Source organism: Morone saxatilis, unplaced genomic scaffold, assembly GCF_004916995.1.
Source record: "Morone saxatilis isolate NCDOM2014 unplaced genomic scaffold, NCSU_SB_2.0 Contig8, whole genome shotgun sequence".
Classification (NCBI taxonomy): domain Eukaryota; kingdom Metazoa; phylum Chordata; class Actinopteri; family Moronidae; genus Morone; species Morone saxatilis.
In genome coordinates, this window is record NW_023340257.1 from 7,375,258 (window position 1) to 7,390,336 (window position 15,079).

Below are 15,079 nucleotides of genomic sequence, written 5' to 3' on the forward strand. Positions count from 1 at the left end.
TATCTGTTATTTCCCATATATTTATATATCTTTATTCTATACAGGTGTATTTCTCAATACAGTCTTTTATTGACATACATAGATCTTACATAAGCTTGAGAGGTACGAGAGAGAGAGAGGCAAGAGGGAGTTTACTTCCTTCATAATATATTTTGGCAGTCAACAAGACAACAGGAGATCACATTACAGACACACACACGCACACATTTGAACTACAGTATACACACACATCACGGCATGCATACATAAAGGGGCTGAACACCTCTAATCCTTTTTTCACAACCATCCATATGTGCACCAACACACTAATCAAGGTGCACACGCACACGCACACAAAACACTCAAGCCCACACAAGCACTAAACACTCATGCACACACACACCTCCATGGAGAGAGGAGACAGGTATTCACAGGATAGATTACACCAATACCAGACTGACCAGTAATCATAATACACATGATGTACAGTACTCGCCATATTTTAACTCCTGCTCCTACACACACACAGATACATACACTCTCACAAACACACACACAGACACATGCACACACCACACAAACAGATTTTTGGTAGAAAGTAAAGAGCAATAATGCTGATTTTCGGACTACGCCATTGATAATGTTATTAGCTCTGATCCATATTTGGTTTCTATTACTGACAGTTATGCAGTATGACATGTGACTGTGATTAAACCAAAGAAGGACCATCAGCACTATGTCATGTTAGGGTTGTCATACTGAAGTGTGGCAGGTAGAACGACAGCAATGATACATTATAAAATAAATACACATCTCATATTGCAGTCACAGAATGAATACACTTGATTGGTTCTGTCTGTGATCCATTTTTTCCATTGGACATTATAACAGTCTTTTCTTTTACACTCACACGCACACACATTCATGTCACCAGCAGACAGTGCTTCACAGTGTAGGGAACTCATTGCAAATCCGTCGTTTGTCCAAGATGTCACCAAATAAACACAGGCTGACATTCAACACAACGTAACGACAACTACAATATTGAAACATCTTTAGAAATATGAACAGAACAGATATCATATATTTGGCTTCAGTAACAGATGTAAAAAGATACCTGAATTTTGCTACATATAAGAATGCATGACTTAACAGCATAATATGAAAATACAACCATAAACAGTGAGAGGAGACTGAAATGTAACTATCTAGCCTTCTTTAACTGATTTCTATGTGCAGTATCTCCACTTTATTGTCTACATGAACATAGATTGTATCACACTTTATATAATTGTATAAAATATTTGTTACAACTATATAACCTGAAGAAGAAGAAGGTCGGTCACTAAATGATTTAGGTAACACTAAATAGAGAGAGGATGTTGATGCTAAAGATACTGACACTAATCTCTGGGTTTAGTAACACCTCCTTCAAAACTGAACCAGCATAAAGAACCAAACTAAACCAAGCTAAACAAAGCTACTGCAGCCTGGCTCCACCTAACTCCACCTCTGTTTCTACATCCTGGTGTGAGAGAGCTAAAAACAAGTGTGGGAGATAATGAAAAGAGGCAAAGATGGTGAAAGGTAGCCCCCTTGTCCTGTAGTTTTGCAGATTGTCCAGAAGAGGGCGCTCTATGTCGCTAGAGTGGCACCTTCTTTTGGCCAGGGTTTGGTCAGACTGCATTGGTGACAATGAAGTCTCTGTGTTGGGCACTGCTGGGCTCTGGAGTGATACTCTTTAACAGACGCTGGGAGTAAAGAGAAAGAGACACACACAGGGGAAAGATTAGGGACAGAAGAAGAAAGGGAGTAAATTAAACTGATATAAACCTGGAAACTGTCAAGGATTAAAGCACAAAGCAGGTCAGAATATTCTTGTGCAACTAACATTATTGCAGTAGGTTATGATTGACTTAGTCTTTGTCGGGTGTGTTAGAGACAGGAGCTGTAATCCTTCTGAAGAGCAATGAAATAAAATGAAATATTCAAGACTTTTAACTAGTGCCAAATGTGTAAACTATGCATTGTTTCAGTAGTTTTTTTTAATACCATTTCATATAGGGCTGCAACTAACCATGCCAATCATTTTTTTGATTGGTCGTATTATTGTCTTGGTCTGTAAATGTCAATAGTAAATAATGTCCATTGCATTTTCCCAGAGCTCCAAACCCGAAGATATTCAGTTTACAATCATAGACAACTGAGGAAACCAGCAACTAGTCACATTTGAGAAACTGGAACCAGTGAATATTTAACAGTTTTGCTTAAAAACATGACTTAAAGGATTAATCAATTATCAAAATTGTGGCAGATACATTTTTTATTGATCGATATGATATGATCGACTCATCCTTTTAGTAAAACCCACCTGACTTGATCAAAACATTGTTTGGTACAGAATCGGGAACCCGAAGCAAGAATCATCATCATCATCATCATCACCAACAGCGAGTTTACAGGAGAGTGAACAAACACACAGCCTTGCTACAAAGAGACACAGATGTTTTGACCTCGCTCGGCCTGACACTGTTCTCTTTCACATTCACATGCTCACAAAAAAAACACAAGTTCCATGTGTTGACAGCGTGTGTCAGTGCCATTGTGTGTCCTGGCAGCAGTGTCAATACTGGACAACGGCCAAAGAAGGTCTCTCTATCAGCCTCTTTGATGTCCTCCTACCTTCTGTCAACTCTACCAAAGGGTGTTTTAAGATAATATTGATGATGATAATGACAAAGATATTTTGTATTTATTGTTACAAAGGGCTCAAAATACACTACAAAGAGCAAATACACATCTGAACATTTTAGGTAGGTTAGATTTGAAGATGATTAGCTCAAAAATAGAATCAAATATAAATCTAAAACTGTTCTTTTGAATATGTTTCGAAGGGCGGTTGACTACACTTATTTTGTTATGCAGGGCATTCACATGCTATAGCGCTGCTGATGGCACAAGCCTGGTCTCCTTTAGTAGAGCCTTCATCCTCAAATCTGGCTACGTGACAGCCTACACATGCGTTGCAGAATGTGGATGCGTGTGTGTGTAATCAGGTAGTGCCCTGTGTGTATGCATGTGTGTGTAAGATCTATGGGGCCTGGAAGTTGTCACAGCTTTTTTTCTTGCTAATCTCTGGCCTGTGCCTCCTCCGTGCTCCTTTGATCCTGATCTGATCTCCCATCATGTACTCACTGGAGAGGGTAGACCCTGACAGTGCATGGAAAGGATAGAAATAGAGGCAATCCCTGTCATTGGAGACGTATCAGTACGAGGACAAAGGGCAAGAGAGGATATGGGTGAGGAGGAGGACACAGCAAGTGGACATGGGAATGGGAAACCATGTAGATAATCCACTTGGCATCTAAGGTAAAGGAAAGGAAGGGAAAGGAGATGCTGTACCTGTTTGAATGTGCCCTTAGCGTTGAGCAAGTGGTAGACCATATAAGCAGGCACACAGATGAATGAGGACACCCCGATACAGTAGCCCAGGACAGTGGTCCATGGCGGGTAGTGGTAGTTGAACAACCTGACCTCTGGAGGGCAGGCCAGGAAACTGATGATGATGAACTGGACACAGGAACAAAAGCAGAAGTATAAGGATCAAACATCAGGAAAAGTAAAACAAAACTATTCTGAAAGCTAATAAGTAAATAGCAGCTGCTCTAACTATTGTATCTTCATGTGCTTGCTTCACAATTGCTCCTTACAGCATTTCACATAAGTGTGTGTGTGTGTGTGTGTAAATACATGAGCCTCACCAGCAGAAAGCAGGGGCAGATGGCCACCCAGCAGACCCTCCAGAAATAACCCGGGTAGAAACCGAGCATGTCCTCGATGTCATTACAGAAACGGTTGGTACCTGGAATACACACAGACACAATCAACACCAAATCCCAAATATCAGGAGTGCATCTTTGTTTTCTCTCATGTATATCTGTGCAGTTCCAGTCACAAGGAAATAGACAAAGAGCTGAGGAGACAACCGTAGAGTATCATTTACAATAAGGTTGCACATTATCACCATCATCATCACAATCATCATCACTCAGACTTACCGTAGAACCAGGAAACAGCGATGACTTCAAGCAGGACCACAGTGATGACTGCAGGGCCTGTAGCGTACTCCTCAAACAGCTTCACCACAAACGCTCCTCCCTGACACAGGACACCAGACAGAGAGGGAGATTCTTTCTGTAAAGCTATGCACAAATGACTCTTATGCAAGACTGCGGAGTGTTTCATGGGGCAGGGGCACATGTTGGTCACTACCTAACCTTACTATAATGAGGGATACAGATAAACAGATTACTGCTCAGAGACCGCTCTAATCTGATTCCAGCTAATTGTTAACTACAGTCCATCACATTAACTAAAACACAGGAGTACCATTTAAGATACACTTGAACAACATGAGCTATTTCATTGGTCTATGATATATTTAAATGGGGATTTGTGAAAAATTAGTAGTAGTGGATTATCAGTCATGTAGGATAAATTAATGATTTACCTGTGATATTAAAGGGTCTTTTCAAATCTAAATTGATTGAGAATTGTGCTTTTATGATATATTTTGATAGTACGACATATGTAATATGGTTATTTAACTTACATATGTGAGTGTGGAGAGAGCCCCGAGGTAGCAGACACAAACCAGGCCAAAGACAAACCACTCTCGTCTCTTAACCAGGATATGAGGGAACTCATCTAGCATAGCTGTGATCACCCCCTCCAATCCTGCAAACTGGAGAGAGGAGGACACCAGCGAGGTTAGGGAGAAAGAAATAAGCAGAGGAGAACTCAGCAGAGGGTGCATAATTTAAGAAAACAGGGAGACGATGAGGAAAGAAATTAAAACCATAACCACTTATTAAGGAAACATTATACTGTACATATTCCCTCGATTGAGAGTCTTAAGAATGTTAAGTGCTATCAAGAGGCTGTTGATCAGCAGTTTGATCTAATCAGTCCAGCAGTAGCATGTCACTCCTTTGACGACCCACACTACAGAAAATACCTTGTGTATCATAACCTTCACACAATGACAAAAAAATGAAGAGACTAAATGTTAAGCCGTGCCAACATGAATCTGAAGTATACCGGCACGTTTCGCAGTAATATCCTCAGTCATAAAATGGAGGAGCATAGTAACCCCGATGCTGATTCTACACTGATTATCAGTACATGATAAGAGCCTTATGGGTGTCTCCAGCTGGCTGCCTCAGAGCAGATAAACACAGGCTTATGGAGACAAGATCTCCACACAACAGTGATATGAAAGTCCTGTCACATTGTTTTCATTGACTGTTTCCAAAATGGAACAGTGAGGACAAATAATACCCAAAACCTTTATGGAGCAACAAGTACAACAGGCAAACACAAGTCAAACAGAACATGGCGTTTGCCTACATAACAAGGCAAATATGAAACCTCTGTTTCTAGGTTTGAGAGAGCATGTAAGTGCTGGGCACTGGGAACAGGTAGATTATAACAAGAGAGAGGAACAAGTGGTGATCAAAAGAACATTTAGCAAACAGAACACTAACTTGGGTGTCTTGACTTGTGCACAGAAATGAGTAATCAACAAACTAACCGTGCTGTCCAGACCCAACATAATGATCATGAGGAAGAAGATGATGGAAAAGAAAGTAGCAGCAGGCATGTTTGCTATGGCTTCTGCATAAATGATGAATAGCAGACTGGGACCTGGAAGGAAAAAAAGAGGCAGGTTGAAAGAGAGTTTGATGTTACATTCATCCTCACAATTGTATTTTTGTAGACCTCAAACAGTAAGGAGCTTGACTCGGGCCTAGAACAGCAAATGTGTGCAGTAGGTGCTCCATTCAACACTTTGTCACAAGGAGATTCTGGTAAATTGTGTATTTAGGATTGTTTTGGTGTGTTGTCCTACCAGCATCCTTGGCCACAGCATCCACATCCTGATGCCTCATCTCAGCCATGTAACCCAGCACGGTAAAGATGACAAAGCCAGAGAGAAAGCTAGTCAGACAGTTCACAGAGCTGGTGACCAAAGCATCTCTGAGATAGAGAAAGGAGAGGGTTGGGTGGCAGGAAGACAACAGACTTAGAGAGAATGTCTAACAAATATGAATCTTTGAGAATCTGCTAATCTATTTAGACTCGTTAGACTAGACTACTGAAAAACTCTCACTTGTAACAGTTGTTGTGGAATGGGTTGTAGCTGGCAAAGGCAAGGAGCACGCCGAATCCGGGACCCAGTGAGAAGAAGATCTGAGCTGCTGCATCAATCCACACCTCAGAGAGTTGATGAAGGTGAGCGATGTATGTTAAGACAAGTTTGTGTCAAGATAACAGCAACATTAAAATGTAAAACAGAGAATATTAAAGAAAGACTAGCTGCACCAACTGACTTACTGTAGTGCTAAGCAGTTTCTGCCAATCAGGTTTGAGATAGAAGACCACACCCCTCCAGGCTCCTGGCAGAGTGGCCCCCCGAATGAGCAACACCAGGAGGACCAGGTAGGGAAAGGTAGCAGTCACCCAAACTACCTATTGTAGAAAAGAGGAAACACGAAACAACTCACTTTTCTGTTGATAAACTGTCAGTCAGAGTAGCTGATATCCAGTCTTACTCAATAATCACTTTTTGAAAAATAATGGTAAGACTTGCTGGGTTGTTGAAAACATACCATAACATACATCACCTCTTATGAACCAGGGGTTATTTAGGAACATCTGTATGGTATTTTAAATTAAATTAAATTTTAATAAAGTAAACTGCTGTAGATTTTGTTGGCTTTTGGTCTTAACTATTTTTTGGGGGGCTTTAATTGCCTGCAGCAAGGACTCAAGGACTAAATAACTTACTCCTAGTACTGCACTTAAAACATTGTTGGACAGCAGAACCAGAGATATCCTCATTATTATTTCTACATATACATAGATACGTACATAGTAGCGGCTAATGTAGCTCACTTCTATCTCCACACCCCAAGGTTTTTTTTCATATTCAAACTTGTAGTCTCCAGCCCCGACTGTCTCTGACTCAAAGTCAATTCATCTGATTTCACATAGCTCCCTCTGGAGTAGTACAGTGCATTCAGTGGCTTCATGTGCAAACAATATTGGATAAAACAGCTAAAGTTGGACCAAAGTTGGACCACCACAGATGAAAGCAGCCCTGTGAGACATTGGATAATGTGTCACCATAACCAGCTGTTGTAATATGCTGTGTAGTATGACGCAATCACTCCCTTATCAAAAGTATGGACAGAAATACAACATGTAAGAAAACTTCTAGAGGCCTTTTAAAGTTTGGCTGTTGATGTTTGAACCACAAACCATTTAGCTTTAAACCTTTCGAACCTGCTTTGCTGCTTTTTACCCGTAATGATAAATGATACTGAGATTGAAGAGACGACAGCAGAACAACCATCCTTGTATCTGCCCCTCTGGCTCCATCAGTCTATCTATCCATTCATTTATCCATCCATCCACTCTAACTGACACCCTCATCAGCCATACAGGCGCCCCTTCAGTTACCTTTCCAGACGTCTTGACTCCTTTCCAGATGCTGAAGTAGACGATGGTGAAGATGAAGAGCAGGCAGAGGGCCAGCTGCCAGCTGACAGAGCCCAGCTGGTGCAGACCTGGGGAGAGGTGAACCTGCAACACCTGGCGACTGGAGGGAGGAAACGAAGTAGGAGGGATGTTGGGGTTAAAAGGTGAAGTTGTAGAGGGTGCAAAGAGGGGAGGAAGGAATAGAAAGTGAAAAGGGGTAAAATTGCATGTAAAGAGAGGAAATAATAGTCGAGAAGAACAAGGAGGGAGAAGAGGAGAGAAAAGGGAGGTAAAAGGAAGGAAGAAAATGTGGAGAATAATAAGAAGTGACAGAGCAGAGAAGATAAGAAAAAGTGAGAATACAAAGATAGGGTGGATAGAAAGGATGTTTGGAAAGCAGAGGAAAAAGACAAAGCATGGAAGGAAGGATATGTGATATAGAAAGGAAAAGCAAGAAATAAAGAAAGATAAAGAAAGTAAAAATAAAGATATGCGTGGGGGGTTGAAAGGAGTAGTGAACAGGGCAGAAGTGGAAAATACAGGGGTATAAACTCTTGGTTTAATATAAGAATGATAAACAAGCAGTAATGGGGATGCTTTAAAGCAAATTTATGTCAATAAACAGAAACAGTTTACACAAGCCAAAGTAAAAAACACACTACAGGGCAAAAAAGCAGAAGCAGGCTGAAATGAACAGTGAGGTTAACATCTGGTCACAGGTTAAGCACACAGAGCTTGGACGATAAAACAGAGACGTGATTTATGTTGAAAACAGGAAATTCTGGCGCCAGGCTGAGTTGCGGAATTTGTTACTTTTAAACCTGTATTAGGAAAAGTCAACTACGGATAAACCCTGAATCTGTCTCGGTCGACAGACACAGACACGGTCTACTGAGCAGCTGATAAGACTGAGCCAGTAGACCCAAAACAGTCAAGAATAAGAAACTCATTGTTCTGACACAGCTCGGGTTTTACTTTACAGTAAAAGCAAATACAAAGTTAATTACTGTGAAAGCAACATGCCAAAGATATACAATAATATAATAAATCTGTTTAGATTTCATGTCAGTAATTGTTAATGTTTTTTGTAATAATAGAGCCTATTTGTAACTAAGGGACCCAATTTGAAATGGAAATTTTGAATTCTGCTCCAATGATTCGTCATGTCATGTTACCATCTCATCTATGTATTTATCTTACCAATAATCCAAAAAGCCAACAGATCTTTCCACCTGCTCCTTTAACCAAAAGGGAAGTTCATATTTGGCCATGCTACTTCAGAGTGAACTGAGAGCCTTATATGTTTGTTGTAATATCTATTTAAGCACAAATTGTTTGCAGCAACATTAGTGAAATAGAATCATAACTTTGACACATCTGTTTCACAACAAAGTTAATATTGAAGAATTCAATTTATTACTTTTATCATTTAACGTTTGCCTATGAAAATCATGGGCTAAGTGACCCCTGATTATCAGTACATATATGTTGATATACTCTCTCTCTATAGATATGTAGCTTTGTAATACATTAAATGAAGCTTTTAGCTTCAGGAAGACAATTATTATATTTCACTGGGATTCGTTTGCAGGCTTTTCTATCATCCAATGATTATCTTAGCTGAAGAATATTTAAACCATATTTCCTGTTTTATGTCTTCCTCCACCACCACCAGTGGCAAGGACGCATCTATGGCTCCCTGGAAGGAGCTACGACTATTTATAGCGCTCTATCCTCAACTCCATCGAACTGAGTGAATGCCAAAGTCTATTAAATGAATCATGTGTTGTCTTTGATATGAGCTCTTTTACAATGGTTCCTCCTTCAGCTTTGCATTTTATGTTTATCTTTAGTTGACTGTCAGTAAATATTATATTTTGATCCTCAAATTACTCACAGTATATTACTCCTGCACTTCTAACCATCAGGAATGAGATCAGTGATTCTTATAATGAAATTCTAATAACTTCTTCCTGCTATGTCTTCACTGCCAGTGATGAAGTGGATTTTGGAGAGAGGTCTTGTGGTAAATCTGTCAGGGCTCTTAAAACACCAGAACCAACCCTAATTGCTCTCTGAAAGTCATCCTACCCTCCCTCACTTGACTCTCATGTGTAGCTCTCCCCCTACGCCTCTACATCCGACTTACATGCACTTACGTATAGAACTCCTCGGCGGGGGAGGTGGAGGAGTTGGACCACGACACATTGTGGTCGGTAGACATGTAAAGGTTACAGTTGACAGTGTTCCAGCTGTTGGAGCAGGTGCTCCAGGGCAGGGTGGGCCGAAATGATGATAGTAGGTAGTACAAGGCCCAGGCCATGATGGTGTTGTAGTAGAAGGCTATGTAGAGGGCTATAATGCAGATGGCAAAGCCAATCCCTTAATGAATGGAAAAAATATTGTTAGCACAAAATAAAAGAGTTAAGAAAGATTCAAACTTGAACTATCTTGATCAAAATCCTTCCATCTATATTTTATTTTAAATGTGTGTAGTATGTGACACTAGTCAGTCACTCCTTCTCCTATCTTCAAGAGGCATCAGTGGTGTATTCAAGCTAATTCAAGTTGCTGTTGGTTAAGTGGGTGACATTTACAAACAACAACAATTTACATACTATCACATTTCTGAGCATCTGGCATTTGGCATGGAAATGTGACAATTTCCATAACAGAGAGTCAGTACATCTCACTAGATGTACAAGAGGCTAGGGATGTTCTTCAAGGGAACTGTACCCAGGGAATGTTAAATGAGCTGTCTCTCAGGCTGACAGCTTCACACTGTCCTTCTTCATCTTTTTTATTCTCTTACTGACCATTTTCTTGTTGGTAAGCGCTGTTCTCTCACGTTCTCTCCTTTTAATCCAAGCTATTGCTATTAACTCATTTCTCCATCTGTTCTGTTTTCTCTCCACTACTCCTGTTACCTTTGAAGATGGGGCAGATGTGTTTCCAGATGGAGATGCAGCCGCTGCGGTGGAACTGGCCGAGAGCCAGCTCCATGTAGAAGAGAGGGACACCACCAAACACTGCCATCAACAGGTAGGGCAGCAAAAAGGCACCTGGGAAGAGACAAAAGGAGGGAGGAAATTGGATAGGGGATGAAAACAGGGGGAAAAGTGAGGGGGGAATAATTGGAAGAAAGAAAGAGTTATAGACGAACAGTAAAAACTCAATTACACACAGGAGAAATGCTACTCGTTCACACTCCATCTGTATTCTCAGTAGTACTCTCAATAACTCCCAATGAACCAAGAACATTAAAAAGCACTCTGTAAAAATCATTACATTTTACCCATACTTAAGTACCTTATCATTTACATAACCCTAGTCCATTCAAAAACAACAGGGCATGCTTTCCTAGTTTCGTATCACTCTGCATTTAATATGTGGAAACACACAGTGAGAGGGTAATTTGGTTTGACAATGACAAATTAGGACTACTGCAATGTTGGCTTTGTTATTGCTAAGTAAGGAAAATATAAAAGTGATGAAAGGGGAATTAGAGGACCAAACGCTGAGGAACAGAGAAGCAGCCGGATGGCAGCCAGATCTTTGGTCTCTTCAACCTAACTTGCAGAGTTCGATAACACATCCCTCTCTTTCTTTCTCTCTTTCGATCTGATTATCAACTTATTTTATGTGCATGTGTGCATATGTGTATGCGGGTGGGTCGCTGTGTGTCTCATGTCTTTGTGACATGAAAGCAAAGATAAGGGTTGATTGAGCAGCTGCCCGGGAGACAGGTTATTAAGCACGGAGAAAGAGGCTAAAGGCGTTCTCATAAAAACCACAATTAATACTGTTGCCTCTATCAAGTGTCTCCCAGTCCCCATCTCTACCTCGCTCCGTGAGACACACACAGAACACAGGAAATTGCAAAGATTTTATTATTGCAAATTCAATAAAAGTAGAAAGGGAGGCCCTGTTTGCCGCTAGGTGAGGATTGTGTAGTAACAGAGCACAGGCAGACCACATGGACTTTGTGAAATCATAAGTTTACCTTTTTATACATTAGATTGTGCAAGAAATGAGCTAGATCAAGTGCTTCCTATAAACAAATATGTTAACTGCAGCATTCCTTATGTCTACGCCCTTTTTATTTAGCTGTTTTGAATGATGATGTGTCAGAGATAGTCTCCATTTTTAATGATTGAAACAGTTACTGGGCAGTAAACTGACTTACTTCAGCTGCTACATTTGTTGTGAATTATTATATGTGTATAACTATTGTACATTTAAAGTATGTGCTGCAGGACAAGTCACACCTTTTTTTTTTACATTTTGAAATAATGTTTACTCTAGCTCTAACTCTAGTATCTCTAACTGAACCCACTCCTTATCTCCCCCTCTCAAACATCTTTTGCCTTCTCACCTCCTCCATTTTGGTAGCAGATGTAAGGGAAGCGCCAGACATTTCCCAGGTCCACAGCGTAGCCAATCACAGAGAGCAAGAAGTCCATCTTCTTGCTCCAGGTTTCTCTGGGCCTCTCCAAGCTGGTTTGCTGGACCACCAGAGTCCTGAGGCCTCCCAGTGGCACTGAGGACCCGGTGCCTCCTCCAGGCCCAGAAGCTGTACCTCCGGAACTAGCTGCAGTCCCTCGTCCCTCCGTGGGGCTTTGAGGGGTGGATGTAGTGAAGCCATTGGACACTTGCTGTCCAGAGCTGGAGGTCAGACTCTTGGGTCCTTTTTCTGCAAGACCATCAACCAGCATCAGTCTACCATTTTCCTGTTGTGTCCCCTCCTCTACTTCCCCCACCTCTTCTCTCCCTTTGTCCCCCTCTCCCTCATTCTCCCCTTTGTCCATTGTCAACATGCTCGTCATCATCATATCTTTTGTCTCCATTGGGTCGCGTTGATGTTGGTCTTGGCGCGGCGGTTAGGGGTGGAGAGAGGTTTTCAGTGACAATGAAGGGAATGTGGCACTGCTGTCTGATATGGAGCCCATTAGGGGAACAGAAGGTTTAAGGGAAGCGAGGGAATGATGCAGTGACGGTGTAGGACAAATTTGGCCAAAAAAAGGATTGTCCTTCTTGGACAGGTAAAGAAGACGGTGAACCGGAGAGCAGAGCTAAAGAAGAGAAAGGGGCCAGAATGAGGGGAGGTGCGTGTATGTGTGAGAGGACTGGTTGAGCAAGAAGGAAAAAGAGAAGGCAGCTAGGACAGACAGCGGAGGGTATACGAGAAGAGAGATGTGTTTGAACAGGATGTGGCCAAGAGAAAAGTTACAAGAATCTTGGATCTTCTCCACAAAATGCTCGTCCTCTGAGATACTCAGCAATGGGGCAAACTGCAAAACACAGAGGAGAAATCCACACATAAGTGACAGGCAAAGAGTTATTCAAATAACTTTTGAGTGAGCACATTATATAGAATATGTAAAATGAGTCATTCTGTCTTTGACATCAGTGCCTAAACTATGACAGTGAGACACAATTATGAAGTACAGTCTCAGTGGTGCAAATTAAGGGGATTGTGCTGGGACATGCCGTTTTACTTTTTTTTGACACTCTCTCTCAGTTGCATAACCTGTTTCCATGCTTATCTGATCAAAGCCGTATAATAGGGAAATTAGAGAATATAGATGGGCATCAGCTGGAAACACACACACAAAAAACAAACAAAAAAAAACAATATATATATATATATAGCATATTAAAGCAATTCAACGTCAGTCAAATATGAATACTATGAAAGTTATAGTATGGGGGATTCACATGCACTAAGCAAACAACACAATAGTAAAAAAACAATATTAATCAATTTAGCTTATGTCTTGAAAGCTAGTTTCCAATCTTTAATAATAGAGTCCAAACAAGGCTGCCATTATGTATTTTTTAATATTTTTTATAAATATATGTACAATTAGACTTTCAACTGTACGATGTCAGGTGTTTTAGAAGACAGAATTTCACTGTTTCACATCTGTAACTGGTGTAAGATAAATGCATTTATTATTATCATTTATTTCTTGATTAAATGCTAAAATCAAAAGAATATACATTTTAACACAGGACGTAAATACAATTGTATATCTACATCATCCAGATCAGTGCACCAAGTGATATTCTACATGAAGTTTTTGCCCGCTTAATACATAATGTGAGAGGCAAATGAGACACAGCAAAATGAAATGTGCGCTTTAAACCTTAATACCATTAATACTCTGCACAAATTGTTCTGCAGCTGCAAACTCTTTAATCCGTTTTAAACTTGGCAAGGAGGAAGGTTACTATGTGGAGATAAAAATACATCTTAAGCGCTTTTCAGCAGAAACATTCACACATACTCAACATACAATGTGAGTAATAGGTCAAACCGAGAGAGACATTTAAAAGTGGATTATATTGTTTATAGTGTTAGCTCAATTAGTAATGAATGCCAGAATGTAAGAAGACTCAATTTACATGGAATTCCATTATCTTAATTAAGAACGAGTGTCCAACAGTTTTGCATGACATTCACTGCACACTAACATCTGACTACCACGCAACCAAGATTTTGTCATGTACCTGATCTCTGAGGAGGAAAAGAAACACTGGCCAATCTTCTGTTCAACACAAACATTTTTTTTATACAAACTACACTTTTACTTCCTGATGAGAGCACTCATAAGTTCTTCATCACAACAATGATTTCCACCTGAATCCTTGAGACTGACATAAGTACAGTACGCTCCTTCTGGTCTAACAAGAACTGTTCAAGTTGACGGAAATCTGACAATTTCTACTTGAAAGGTTGGGACTTAAACATGAGGATGAAGTGAAATATTGATTAATTTTTATACAAATTGATGCAACAGAACAATCTTGACTAACACTTTACTTACGGTTATCCATAAAGCACACAAGCAATAGTTGTCACACTGCCTCACAATAGAAGGTAGAGAAAAATAAACAACGATAAATGGCTTGATGAAATACTCAATCTGACCCTGCATGTGGAGACACATTTAATCACCTGAAAAAAATACATGAGGACGCAACATGTACATAATAATCAAAGTTTAAAAAACTGTGCTATGATACTATGGTATAAACTTTAAAGTCACAAGTCATTACTGGATATTAAAAATATGTTTTTTATCTTTTAGCATTTCACTAAGAAGACTTTAATAAAGACAGGGAGAGTAGGATGATAGCATCAAGATTTAAGCAAAGATAGACTAAAAGAGAAAATATGAACCAAATTAAGAAATGTTAGTGAACACGTCTTAAACTTTAGACAAATCATTAGTTGCCACACTGACACTTTCGAGGTAAATACACAAAAATGAACAGCAAAGACACTAATAGTATTTTATCCCAACTCACATCCCATACATTACCTTAAGAGACGGTAAATGAGGAAAAGTAGAACCTGTGGCGGCTAAAAGATACACAAACAGCAGCAGCAACAGCTTCTACCCAAAACTTCAAAGAATCCCGTGGTATCGCAAAAACTTGCCAGACAAACAGCATGCACTAGCACATCAGGACACTGTGTTTGCCCATTGAGCCCTCAAACCTCTCTCATTTCTCTCTCCCTCTCTCTCTCTCTCTCTCTCCCTCCCTTGTT

The 15,079-nt window shown here is 40.2% G+C and overlaps 1 protein-coding gene across 1 annotated transcript; it reads right to left on the minus strand.

The window, feature by feature from the left end:
• slc6a4a (solute carrier family 6 member 4a) lies at positions 1–14,991 on the minus strand. The gene is made up of 14 exons (XM_035679462.1): positions 14,850–14,991; positions 11,897–12,812; positions 10,449–10,583; positions 9,681–9,903; positions 7,504–7,642; positions 6,376–6,510; positions 6,152–6,255; positions 5,891–6,018; positions 5,573–5,685; positions 4,592–4,723; positions 4,038–4,137; positions 3,741–3,841; positions 3,382–3,549; positions 1–1,730 (listed from the first exon to the last, which is right to left on the minus strand). The coding sequence occupies exons 2-14, from the start codon at positions 12,366–12,368 to the stop codon at positions 1,656–1,658; spliced, it is 2,025 nt and encodes a 674-aa protein (XP_035535355.1). The 5' UTR covers positions 12,369–12,812; positions 14,850–14,991; the 3' UTR covers positions 1–1,655.
• Between the last annotated feature and the right edge of the window lie 88 nt (positions 14,992–15,079).

What these genes read in the sequence shown, in the direction of transcription:
- slc6a4a (XM_035679462.1), bottom strand. Translation starts at nt 12,368, where the DNA reads ATGGAGACAAAAGATATGATGATGACGAGCATGTTGACAATGGACAAA. An exon ending in CTGCTACCAAAATGGAGGAG is followed by an intron (nt 10,584 to 11,896) that starts GTGAGAAGGCAA and finishes GTCTCTTCCCAG; the next exon opens with GTGCCTTTTTGCTGCCCTAC. An exon ending in AGAAACTGCTTAGCACTACA is followed by an intron (nt 6,256 to 6,375) that starts GTAAGTCAGTTG and finishes CAACTCTCTGAG; the next exon opens with GTGTGGATTGATGCAGCAGC.